Below are 12,622 nucleotides of genomic sequence, written 5' to 3'. Positions count from 1 at the left end.
CTAAATTTAATATTCCCCAAAATCACTTCTTTAAATTTCTACAAATTCCTAACTTTATTTGATATATTTATTTGAATATTCCTGATTTATTTTTAGTTTTAAGTGTGGTCAGCATAAGAGGACTTTTTTTTCATTGTGTCTGCCGATGTGCCAACATTAAGTTCTGGTTTAATGTCAAATGTAAGATACACACAAATCAAATTTGATGCTCAAATGTTTTTATTGGGTGTTTATCCTGAAGGAAAGAACTGTACCAAATGTCAACGGATATGTATGGGTCTAGAAGCAAAGAGCATGATCGCACTGATGTGGAAATGTGGAAATCCTCCAAGCATTCAAAACTGGTTAACTGAACTGAGCTCCTGTGTGGCCATGGAAAAGACGTCTTTTTTGATCAAAGTCTTTTCAAAAGGATCTGGACTAATGTGGACTGATATAAAGAGATCCTCTTGCCCTTTGCAACTCGATGCTTGTTATATAAAGCTATATATACAAGACATTGGACTTTAAGTGAACAAACGATTGTTATTTACTGTTTTTGTTTTTTATTTTATTTTAATTCCATATTTTCTTTTCTTTTTTAATTTTATCCACTCTGGGTTTTTTGTAAATATGTTATATAAATAATAGATAGTTTTTTTTGTCTGGTGTATGTGCATTTATATGATTATTATTGTGGCTGATATAAATGAATAAAAAATGTTGGGGAAAAAAATGGCATGCTCGGATACCTTCTGGGTTAAGGCTGTTTATTGACAAATGTTGTTATAAAATAGTACACAACAGAAAACTTAGAACAGAAAAAAAAACACTTGAGAACATGAGTTTTATTAAAGCAACAAGTAGAGGTACAATTTAGAGAAGAAGGAATACAAAAAAATGTCCATTTTCAACAGCAGCATTTAGAATTTTCCCCCAAATATGATTAACAACTGCACGTGTTTGTGGATATGATCAAAGTGCTGGCAGAGGAAAATCCTCACGATCAAGTGAGAACTTCAAATGACTAGTGTGGGAGAATAGTGGAAGTCTGTTGGCCCATCGCGCACTTCTCTACGTCATCTGGACCGACACTTGTGACTCACACACCAACTTGTAAGAGGCGGCCAAGTCACTAAAAAGACCTGGAAGTAAGCATGAATGAGTTTCTCTGATTTGACTGAATTCCTCTTCGCGTTCACCGCTAGATGGCGCTGGAGCTTAAACCGACCGCTTGTTTCAACTGACGCAACAGTCCTCACACTCACGCAAAATCATCTGGACAAAAGTTTGGTTACTAACAATTTCATCTTTTAGTTTTGACTTATTCAATGACTTCCTAAAACGAGGAGCCCGTACAGCGATCCCTCCCTGGCTGACCTCGGCTGTGGCCCCGTCCGTCTGCTGTCGATCATTTACAGCACTTCCTCTTCTCCACGTGCAGCACTCGGTTGCAGCGCGGGCACGTGTGGTACGCGTCCTTGAATTTGTTCATGAGCAGCGGAATCAGGCAGCAACACAGGAACAACCTGCCGGACACACACCGAGGAGATTTGACCACAGATTTTAGTGGGAAAAATGATGTAAAAATGACTCTCTTATGACATTCGATCCTCCTCTGTTGGGATTGTCTGATGTCTAAAGTTCAGTCTTTAACTCACCCGCAGCAGATGAAGAGGAGGCACATCAGCCAGGCGTACGTCCCTGCTTTGTAGGTGACGTTGGTCATGACCTGCTGCTGGCAGGAGGTGCAGGTGGTCATGCCTGCGGTGTGTCCGAGCGAGTTGTCGTAGCTCACATACTTCTTCTTGCCGTCGTCTGGGGCCGCGCCTAGACCCCCTCCACCTGTGAACACTGATGGGGAGCGGGGTCAGCGGGGGCGAGCCTGCTGCGCCGCTTCTGTATAGGAGGCTTGGCTCACCTGGTGCCACATTTGTAGCGGCCTCCTTCTCATCAGGGGGAGTGAAGGGCGAGTGCAGGTGGTAGACCTTCACGCTGTCGCTCTTGTCCACTGAAGCAGAGGGATGACAGTGACCCAAGTGGTTTGGAGATGACAGGGAGGAGCACGTGTTCGCACCTACCTGGGATGACGTAGGGAGGAGGTCCTTTTACTCCATCTGACATTTTGTTGCTGAAAAAAAAAAAGGATTTAGGGGCGTTTATGAACACTTTCATCAATAAAAAGATGGTAAGCAACTTCCGCACATGAAGCACTATACCAGAGGGAGTAAAAGTCAATTCATCGTACTGTGTCGGTCCTTCAGGACAGCACGAACAGACCTGAAAACGTTTGCTCAGAACAACACACGCACAATATAGCACCCGGGATCGGACTATTTAGGATGATTCAGAAACACAAAGTCTTCGATAATAGCTGTAATTTGTTTCATCGCCTTATGACCCCTTGCTGAGGCCCTCTAAACCGATTTGACTGCAACAATAAATCCTTAAACATAGTGTTTTTTTCAGCTTCCATGCCATTCACTGTGTGTTCAGCACAGAAAAATCTGGCCACACTAGTCTCTCTACGTGTATATATATATATATATATATATATATATATATATATATATATATATATATATATATAAACATTATTTCGAATGATCTAGAATTGATGTGGTCATAGAAAACATATTAAATATGAATGGAATTGGTAGTTATTTATTGCTCAGCAGCACTGTAGATTTCTAGTTACATGTCCTATCTCCCTTTGTGATGTTTCGAGGTTGACATGTGCTTGTAAACAACACATTTTTGGTTAAAAACGCCCTGGATGGATTAAGAAGATGCTTCTGAGGCTGGCGCTGTAAAGATAAACTCTCCAGCCTGCAGGTCAAATGCTGTCAGCTGCACTTGTACACAGTCACTTTCTGTGCTGAGGTGACGACTTGCTCCGACGGGGAAACTGCGAACGTCACTCTGCTTTGTTCTTCTAATCCTTTAGAGGTAATAAAGAGCAATCATGTGACTGTTTCGGTGAATTCATGAAACAGGAAAAACTGGACCGCTCATTAAAAATGAAGCGGGAAACACATGTCTCTGGCTCTCAGAAGCTCCCCTGTAATTCCTGACCTCTTTCTGAAATGGTGAGGTGGGTTGTCCATCATCACGGTGAGGGAAAGCAGTAAATAGCCGATTGTCTTTGCGTCTTCCGAGGTGTCACACGCCCATGAGTCTCAGTTGGAATGCGACTCAACGGCATGCTTCTCTGGACCACAGAGGCAGAGGGCGTGTCGACAAACCTGTTGCTACTGCAGATTAAACTTCCTGTCACCTCGACCCATCCGAAACCTGTGAGTCGCTGTGCCTTCACAGTGGTGTCGAATAATTGTTCCGCCTGGTGCACTGGGCTTGCCAGTAAACATAGATCAAGTTCATTCCGGAAATTGAGATGTTTAATTGGAAATTCCTCCCCTTGTGACGAGTGTCCTCATTGTGGGATGAATGAACGCCCTCTAGTTTAATCTAACCACAGATCCTCTTGCGGGCGAAAAATGTGAACCAATCTCAGCTGTTGAAGACTCAAAGTTTTAAGTAAAGTAAAAAAAAAAAGGCTGGTTTGATGTGTGAAACAAAGACACGAATAATAGAGTGAAGTTGTTGTCACATATGCTGAGAAAGTTTGACTGTTTTAGCTCCATCATTCTCCCAAATAACCTCGAGGCCTGTGGGCCACATGCAGCCATGACAGTCCCGCCTGTCATAGCTGAACCCCCATAATGCACTGCAACAGTTCATACTCTGAATGATGCCGAAGTTAAAACTTACAAAATAAAAAAATAATCTAGTCCAGGATTTAAATGACATAGCATTGAAGTTTTATTTGATAAGTTAGTGTGAAAAATGACATTTTATTAACCTAAAAATGAGATTGCGGTGGTACTATTTGGTTGAATTGATCTTGTTTAGAGTGTTGTCTGAAATGCAAATCAAGTTTGAGGTGACCTGAAATCCTAATTGAAATTCCCCAGATGTTACGGGCGAGTCAACATCGCTGCCATACTGACGTGTCAGGCAGGGAGGGAGCAGGGCGCGGCTTCCTGGGGGTCAACATTGCACAGATTCTCAGAAAAGTTCCGTTTTAGTGTGAGGATTTGTGCTGACAAAGCGGAGTCAATAACGTTGACAAATTCGTGTTGATGAGAGAGAAAGCTGCGCCTTCATTTCAACCAGGTGGAGTCAACCACAACCTCTCAGTGAAGACTGAACGTTTTGGTCGACCCACTATTTACCCTGTTATCTACTGTTCTAGCACCACCTTTTTGTTTCATGTCACCATTTACATTTATTACAGTCATGTCAGATTTGTTTTGTGTCATCGATATGTAGAGTGTCTCAAATATAAAGCATCATACAAGATGATGTTGAAATTATAAACCCATCCTTTTTTTAATGTATTTTTATTGTAGTGTAGTTTTTCTATACACAATAGAGAAAATTGTGGTCTCTACGACTTTGTGACTGATAATTTTTGTAAGGGAGAAAGTGCTAGTTTGACTTCTTATGTTAAATTTATTATGAAGTTTATGAAATATAAAATGAAATATAACTGGTTATAATGTGATATATGCAATAAAAAAATAAAAAAGTGAAAAAGTAAGTACTATTTAAATACAATTCAATCCTTTTGAAGACAACTTTACAGTAAGAAGTGGGAAATACGCTGTTCAAATATTATTTACACATTCTTTTCAGTGACGATTAAGATAAAAAAAGGCTTGTTAGGTGAGACAAAGATTTACATTTTCAGCTCTGACTCTGTGCAAACACTTTGTACAAACAGTTCATTCGAGTTTTGGGATGGTTATTGGCGTGCCTTGTCAAATCATAAATTGTGCTGCTATAAAAGAAGTCTGATTCCTGTTCGGGTGAGACAGAACTTAGAAACCGCTTCACTCCGTGGCGGAGCTCCAGCGCAAGAAGAAAGCAGATTCAATACTGAGCATCTTTTTGTCTGCCTGAATTATTGCAATGTTTTCACTTTAAAAACAGCAGCTATAGATTTTCAAATCATGGAGCTCTGACTCGGTATTTGACAACCCGGACTCTTACCTGGGTCTGAGTCTTCTAGGTGCAGAGGTGCTGGTGTGTGTGTGCGCTGGTGTACAGTCCAGACAGATTCTAGCTGATCACCTGTCTTACCTGTACCTCTTCTAGTCTCCTCATGGCCACGCCCCAGGAGCTGCCGCCCTCCACCCTCAGCAGCTGAATGTACATCTGGAATGAGTCACTCAGAATTTAGGCGTACCTGAACTGGTCCTTGTTACTTTGTTCTCGATGTTGGAGAATCTAGTGAGGGTGTGTGTGTGTGTGTGTCATTCAGAAAGTGAGAAGAACCTGTTTCTGTCCTGCTGAATCTGTGACCGACTCTGATCTGTGACGCCACTTGTTTACAAAAAACACACATTAGCAACAAATTGTTCCATTTTCAAGTTTGTAAACTTGCAAGCAGACTTTGTAAATGTCAAAATTCGCTCTTGAATTCAATTTAAACTCAAGCAGTCAAGACACAACCTAAAGATCCTGGTACAACTACTGAACAAAAGGAATGCAATGTAACGCTGAAAAGCAAACAAGAAAGATAAAAGGTCAGATCATGTCTCTCCAAGATGAGCAGGATTCCCTGCTTTATGGCCAACATGCTTCTAGACTGATCCTGAAGATGTCCCCATTAGATTTCCAGGACCAATCGCTTTAGTTCTACTCAACCTGCTGAAACTGAAGTGACTGATATATATCATTGGTGTGGCCCGGGATCACAGGTTTGGTCCCATCTTCCACCTGATTTAAAAAATAACAACTGAAAAAACACATCTGTCTCTCATGCAACAGTACATGCTGCCATGTGTCTGTCAGCTGGACGTGTTTTTGTCAGGTTCCTGAAGGAAACACCAGCTGTGGCTTTCTTACTGTTTCACCATGGTGAATGCAGAAAAGTCAACTGGGCTCACTCTTATACTGGTTGACAGGAAGCAACATGACAATGTCAGTGTCACTTCTTTTGGTATTCGGTGCTTCACAAATCCAAACAAAGCAGGTTGAATGTTTCTTGTCAGGCGCTGAACTGAAGTGATGTCCTGCCTGCCACGTGACGTGTTGTCCAGGTCGCACAGCAAGGTTTGTTCAGTGAAAGACTCGCCTGAATTGACTTGAGTTGTGTCACTCTCCTGAAATGCGTCTGAGAATCCAGTTGAACAAGATTTTTCGAACATTGCTAAGGAACCTACACAGCGTTTTGCGCTATAGAGCGAAGAAGGGTTGGGATCCAATTTAGGCGACAACGTTGGTAGATTTGAGTAAATTGATGTCGATGACTGGACGCCTTCATTGGCTGAAGTTAGGTGTGGAATCGTCCATCTTATGTAAGATTTCATGGAGGAGTAGCTGCTTTGTTGGTGCGCAGGAACGCGTCCGCTCCCTCTGACGTCGATCGACATCCCTCTGGAGCGTCTATGGAGTCAAGTTGGAAAGGTGTGTGCGAGGTGGAGCCACGGCACATGGTGTCAGCGCCGTGACGTGTTGGTCTGTGAGTGTTTCGATGGGCCTGACTAGCAACATTCCATGGAATTCACTGATCTGAACGCAAGCCGCCGATCGTGGCTCAAAGTGGGACACTGTGGTGTCATTGTGCAGTTGACACACAGCTGGTCTTTATGATCCGTACAAACCTATTTTTAAGTTTGAAAGTAGCCCTGTCATGAGGTTGTCTCAAACATAGCGTCTCTGATCAGTGGTGACCCTTGTGATGATGGTTCGAGGGTCAGTTTGATATGGAATGTCACATTTCTACTCCGTTTTTATCCTGGAAGAAATCCTTCTTTTAAATAAAGGAATGTTGTTTAACCAGCAGTGGTGTATCCCAAGAGACCTCCTTGAGATATTGTGCATTACTTGCTTCACAATTTGAAGTTCATCTGTTGCTGTGTTTTTCGCTAAATAGGCTTGAAATTGAGTTATTAATAGTCAGATTTAGGCTGTGTGTCTTCATATTCAGGCTCAGATATCAGGTCCAATACATGTGCTTATACTTAAAGTCAACATTCTTGCTCTTCACTTGCTGTTAAGCCATAAACATTTGTGCGTATCTGGCGGCAGGTTGCTGGAGGAGGCTACTGCATTTCAATTCTTAAGACCAACTTAGTTCGACTAAATCATTCTTAATTTTTTATCATAGAAGTAAACGAATATCGAACAATATATATTCCAGCAGGAGTTCCGGATTACATTTCTTCTCCTAGATTAACTAGACAACCTCTATACAATGTTTGAAGGCATTTTACCAAAGTTTCATTCGTCACTGTGCAGCCATTTTTATTAAGTATTTCTTTCATTTAAGTGTTTCATCGCTCTGCCCCACAAGGATCCACTGTCATCATCGCTGTCAATGAGCAGACATGGGTCAAGCCAGTCTCCTCCAATCTTATGTGTATTAACTCACATTCACAGCACACATCTGTAACTATTTTAAAAAGTAGAAAAAAGTGACGCCATGTCTGTCATGTAACTGCTGTGAGAAACACATGACAAACATATTCATTGATGATAGAAAGGTGCGGCGGCTGGCAATCCCCGACGTTGAGGGAGAGAACTGATACATGGCGATCCAATGAAGGGAGGGACGCGAATGTCCTAGTTCTTTTCACGCCTTCAGTTGGGATCGATACATTTTGCAGGCTATTGAAGCATCCTGCATTGAGCCAATGCTATAACTTCACAGTACCTTCCAACGGCTGGAATTTAAAACAGTAAACTTAATCTGAGTTGTTTTAACAAACAGCCAAAACCTGTTTGTGAGGTAAGATAAGTGGAAATGATTCATTTAATAAAAATAATACCCTAGAAAACAACAACACAAAATGATACCGCAATAAATTCTAATTTCCTCCAATGCAGTACATTGGTCTCCACTGCTGACGCCCTAAGAAGTATGTGGGCGGAGTCTAGAACAAGCAAAAATAGCGCTTGAGTCAACAGCTATTTAAGTGCCGATGGACAGGAAGTGTGGAGCTTAGATTGACTGTTTACCTCCAATCTGAACATGCAAATTCTGCTCTTGGAATTACAATTGGGAGTAAACTAATGAAAAAACAATTCAGTAAAAATATGTGTGAAGGTAATAAGTGCAATTGTAATTATATTTATTTTCAAGTTTATTAGTTTACCATTCAGTCAATTATCTTTTTCATTGTGGCTCATATTTAGCAGTAAAATTTTAACAACAGTAAAACTTTTATGACTTGGCGAAAAACAAGAAACATTGTCTGCTGAATAATATTTGGATCATTTATACATCACCTTGCAAATGAATGTCTATGGAAGTCAACATAAAACATGGTATCGTGTGATCAAACCTAAAAGAAAGTCAACATAAAACATGGTATTGTGTGATCAAACCTAAAAGAAAGTCAACATAAAACATGGTATTGTGTGATCAAACCTAAAAGTCACAGCAGTCAAACACATAAATATGGAGCACTATTGTTTTAGTAGCATCTTGTGAGGTTGCTTCTGTGTTCCACCATTGTTCTGGAACAAGTACTTCCCGTCCATTATTTCTGGTTCCAATTCTTACAAGAACGAGGAAGTCAGACTCTTAGATAATATGTCACCAGTAGCTTAATTGAACACTGAAAGTATCTTTTTCTTTTCCACGGCAAACAAGTTTCTTGACTCAGAAGACATCATGGTCTACTTGGTGAACGGCGCCTGAAGTAGTCCTCTATCTCCTCCAGCGTTCGGCCTCGTGTTTCTGGGATGCACACCGCATTGAACAGCAGACAGAGCACACATACAACAGTGAAGGCGAAGTATGGCACGACCAGTCCGTACGCCGACACCACGTAGGTGAAGGCCTGGGTCAGACAGAAAGCTGTCAACCAGCTGACCGTCACACAAATGCCTGAGGCCACACCCCTGGCAGCCAGTGGGAGCACCTCTGACATCAGCAGCCATGTGATCGGTCCCCATCCCATTGCGTAACCTGGAGGAGTACAAATACTTAGACTTCATCATTCAAAGTATATTTCAATTTACAATCAGTAAGGGAGTCAGATTATTTTTGGAAAAAAAAAAGTCTTTGTTGCTACAATGAAGAAGTTTTTTTTGGCTGTGTGACAAACAGGATAGAAACAAATATCTTTTGTGGTTGGAAAAAAAAAATCCTCACTGCAGCAGCTCACTGTTTCCCACACAGTTGTAAAACAAGATGCTATTTTGGTGTGACAGTAACTACTAACTGTCTGCTCAACATACCAAAATCATCTGTCTTTTAGGGATGGGCGATATGGACAAAAAAGTTATGGCGATAAATGTTGTCATTTCAGTGATAATGATAATTATCACGATAAATACGTTTTCATTTTATTCCATGTGTTGGACACTACTGTCTCTCTTGAAACTGTTTTATGATGAAACACATTAGTGGAGTTTGTCTCCATCATCATTATGTGTTTATGTTTAAACATAACACTTAACCAAGTGTAGAGATGAGAAACTCAATGTTTCACGTCTCAGGTAGAAGCCGCTGGTGTCTGACCGACTGCTCTGCCAGCTTTATTTAGGGGTTAAATTGAGCCGTCTGTCTGCTGTATCTCATGTCTCTGAACAGTCGACTTGAACTATGAACTATGTAGACGTTCAGTGATTCAGATCTTGCCTGGGTGCCTGTGTTGTTCTGGTGAGTGGGCCTGTACTTTGCTGTTTTCCTTACAGTCTTGTGTTTAAGCATAAGTTTTGTAAGTGCAGCTTTTGTCTGTAGCCATGTGACTTTTAATGGATGTGAATAAGGGCACGGAAGTAAGCTGGACTCAAATTGAACCTTGTATCGAAGTATGTTAAGGTGCAGGAATCCATTCCCCGTCTCTCTGACCTTCTGTCACGAAAACTAAGTTCAAGGTGGGTTGTGTGTCACTTCAGGCAAGTTACACAAAAGATTATATCACTTCCCTCCTACTTTTTTATCTACATAATTAGATTATTATGGTACAACTCACTGGACAGCAGATGTAAATGAAGAAGAAATTTCATGAAGAAATTCAAAATTCAGTCACCTGTTCTCTGTCCCATGATCAAAAGGTCGTGAAAGATTGTTTGTCATTTTTCTAACAGACAGACCAGTCATGTAGTTGTTGCTGATGTAGTGAAGTGCACCAGAGCTTCATCATGTTGTGGTCAACACTCACCAAATATAAACACCACTGTGCTTATTATTGGAATGGGACTTCCCGTTTGTTGGTCAGCACCCATTCCGGTTAGGAGGGTGCTGTGGTAGTCCACCGGCATGGTGCCGTTTGTGGGGCACGGATTGTGGGAGGTGACTGTCAGGGTGAGAGAGGCCAGGAACATGAGCATACTCGACGTGTAGAGCAGAGCTTTTCGTCCAGCTTTGTCCATCAAAAAGGCAGCCAGGATCACAGAAAAGAGGCGGACCACTCCGACGATGACAGCATCGTACCTAGCAGATCACAGAATGGTGGGTGTTTGAAGGCACTGTGAGACTCTTGAGAGTGGCTCAGGACTTACTTGGCCTCCAAAGAAACCTGACTTTGTGCAAAGATGGGCTCCAGGTAGACCAAGATAGGGGTGATGCCGGTCATCTGCTGCAGGAAACGCATCCCTACTGAGATGAGGATTGGCCTGTAGAAGGTGGGTGTGAGGAGCTGGGCCAGGGTGACCCGTGTTTGCGTGCTGATGCTCTCCTGCATGGAGGGAGACTTGAGCAGACTGGAAGCAGTGACCATATCTGTCTGACTCCCACCTTGATGCTGTACAGCTCTTCATTAGTGTCATATCGATCCCCTCTCAGCCAGCAAAGTGCTCGCTCTGCTTCCTGGTCTTTGTGGAGAGACAGAAGCCTCCTGGGAGAGCTGGGCATGAACATCAGCAGAACCACCATCAGCAAAACCGGTACTTCTCCTGCCAATGCCAACCATCGCCACGGCAGCACCAGACCTGTTCCAAACAAGTTAGCAGGGACCATCTGTGCTGGGGATGTGATGACTTCTGTCTTCTATCTCAGTTCCTCCTCCATCAAACTTGTGGAGTCAGAGTACAACTTACCAAGAGCATAGAGGACCAGAGCTCCCAGAACAGCAGTGATCTGAGGGCAGGAACCTAAGGTGCCTCTCACTTTTTTGTGGGAGATCTCAGAGATGTAAACCTGCAACACATTTGGCACATTTGGCTTGACGCTATCGCATTGTCTTTCTATGTTTCCATGGTGACCTACAGGTATTGATGCTGCTGTTATCCCTCCAGCAATACCAGTAAGGAATCGGCCCAGATGAAGCATCCACAGGTCCGTAGCTCCAACCAGCAGCATGAAACTGAGAGACAGTCGGATGGAATAAGTTGTAATACGCTTTATTTTTCTTTGAAAGGCCATGGACAAACACCGACCCAACACTCGATGGCACTGCAGACGACATGATGCTCAGCTTCCGTCCAATCAAGTCATTGAGCACCATTGCCCCGAGCCCACCGGCCGCGGCCCCCAGCGTGAAAATGGAGCCAAACAAGGCGGTCTGGGACTTGTTCATCCTCAGTCGAGGGTCGACGTCTGGTTTTTGGAGCTGAGGCAGCACGGCTGAGGGGTAGACCATGGAGTAACCGAAGACAAAGTTCCCCAAGACCGCCGCCATCACCGCAAGGTAGAGTTTCGAGTTCCTCACCTGGAATGTTAGAAGTTGTCTAGTCGCATGAAGAAATCACAGTAGGTTGACTGGTTTCATATGACATCAGGTACAAGGTGGCTGGTGGGGAGCCATCTTGGAGTTACGTGAAATTTTGGCCCCATGATGGCCCGCAATACTTGGCTAGTGATGGGAAACTAGAATGCTGAGAGGTGTGGAAACTGTTCTGCTACACTGAGTGGTAGCGTAACTCAACCCTGTTGTGACTCACACCCTGATTTAAAATTCTAAAAAGAGGCACAAAACAAAGGACAGTAGATAATAAATAGTCAATAATAAGGACAACTGTGACACCAATAAGCTTTATGATGAGACATTGTCAGTTCAAACGCATGTTGTTAGGAGGAGTTTAGATGTGTGAATGTTCATGTACTGTATTGTATCAATAACTAATATTTTCCGCTGCACTGCTGACTATATGTTGGACAAAGAGAGGCCTTATAATCAGTGTCCCCAAACGGATAGGAAGGTATCACCTTCAAGTTAAAGGCATTTTTAATGGTAAGTCAACAAAAGTGTTACATACCTGGGAATGTAAGTCCGTGGGTCTTTCCAGCAGTGGAGTCCTCTCGTCCATTTCAGGTCTTGTCAAAGATGCCAAATACTCACCAGAGTGTCTCACTAAATTACATTTGGCTGAAGAAGAGCCTGACTTGTGTGTGAGGTGCTCTTGAGGTGCTGGAAGTGGCGTGTGTGTCACCATCAAAGTGAAACTTGCTTGTGCTGCATTTTGGGATTCCTATTGTGACACTTCAGAATGTTTCCCCGATTTCACAGGGCCTTGGTATCTCAACCTTTCTGCTCAGTACCCTCAGCGAAACATTTTTGTTTTGGAAAAAAACACACTGACAACACTGCGATTTAATCAGCTTTTAAAAAACAAAACATTGCATTCTCCTCATGCTTAATGCTCTTCTCATCAACAGCAACTGGAGCAGTGGATGGCAGTA

At 42.6% G+C, this 12,622-nt stretch overlaps 2 protein-coding genes across 4 annotated transcripts; both read right to left on the bottom strand.

Annotated features, from left to right (window-relative positions):
- Nucleotides 1-732: 732 nt before the first annotated feature.
- On the bottom strand, nt 733-5,143 carry si:ch211-157c3.4 (Lipopolysaccharide-induced tumor necrosis factor-alpha factor homolog-like). The gene is made up of 5 exons (XM_053852050.1): nt 5,035-5,143; nt 2,061-2,110; nt 1,901-1,990; nt 1,641-1,833; nt 733-1,508 (listed from the first exon to the last, which is right to left on the bottom strand). Exons 2-5 carry the CDS (start codon nt 2,101-2,103, stop codon nt 1,391-1,393), a joined length of 444 nt encoding a protein of 147 aa, XP_053708025.1. The 5' UTR covers nt 2,104-2,110; nt 5,035-5,143; the 3' UTR covers nt 733-1,390.
- Nucleotides 5,144-8,136: 2,993 nt separating this feature from the next.
- Nucleotides 8,137-12,348, bottom strand: slc2a6 (solute carrier family 2 member 6). Of its 3 annotated transcripts, none has more exons than XM_053852147.1 (8): nt 12,199-12,348; nt 11,380-11,566; nt 11,210-11,306; nt 11,041-11,140; nt 10,739-10,932; nt 10,504-10,679; nt 10,164-10,435; nt 8,137-8,962 (listed from the first exon to the last, which is right to left on the bottom strand). In XM_053852147.1, exons 2-8 carry the CDS (start codon nt 11,517-11,519, stop codon nt 8,664-8,666), a joined length of 1,278 nt encoding a protein of 425 aa, XP_053708122.1. In that variant the 5' UTR covers nt 11,520-11,566; nt 12,199-12,348; the 3' UTR covers nt 8,137-8,663. The 3 variants fall into 3 exon arrangements, with proteins under 3 accessions (XP_053708122.1, XP_053708120.1, XP_053708121.1); XM_053852145.1 differs by having other exon boundaries at nt 11,380-11,651; nt 12,199-12,342; XM_053852146.1 differs by lacking the exon at nt 12,199-12,348 and adding an exon at nt 11,652-11,833.
- Nucleotides 12,349-12,622: the final 274 nt, after the last annotated feature.

The sequence above is a fragment of the Synchiropus splendidus genome, chromosome 19, assembly GCF_027744825.2.
Source record: "Synchiropus splendidus isolate RoL2022-P1 chromosome 19, RoL_Sspl_1.0, whole genome shotgun sequence".
NCBI lineage: Eukaryota > Metazoa > Chordata > Actinopteri > Syngnathiformes > Callionymidae > Synchiropus > Synchiropus splendidus.
Note: the sequence above shows the minus strand (reverse complement) of the source record. Positions and strands in the feature narration are given on the sequence as shown.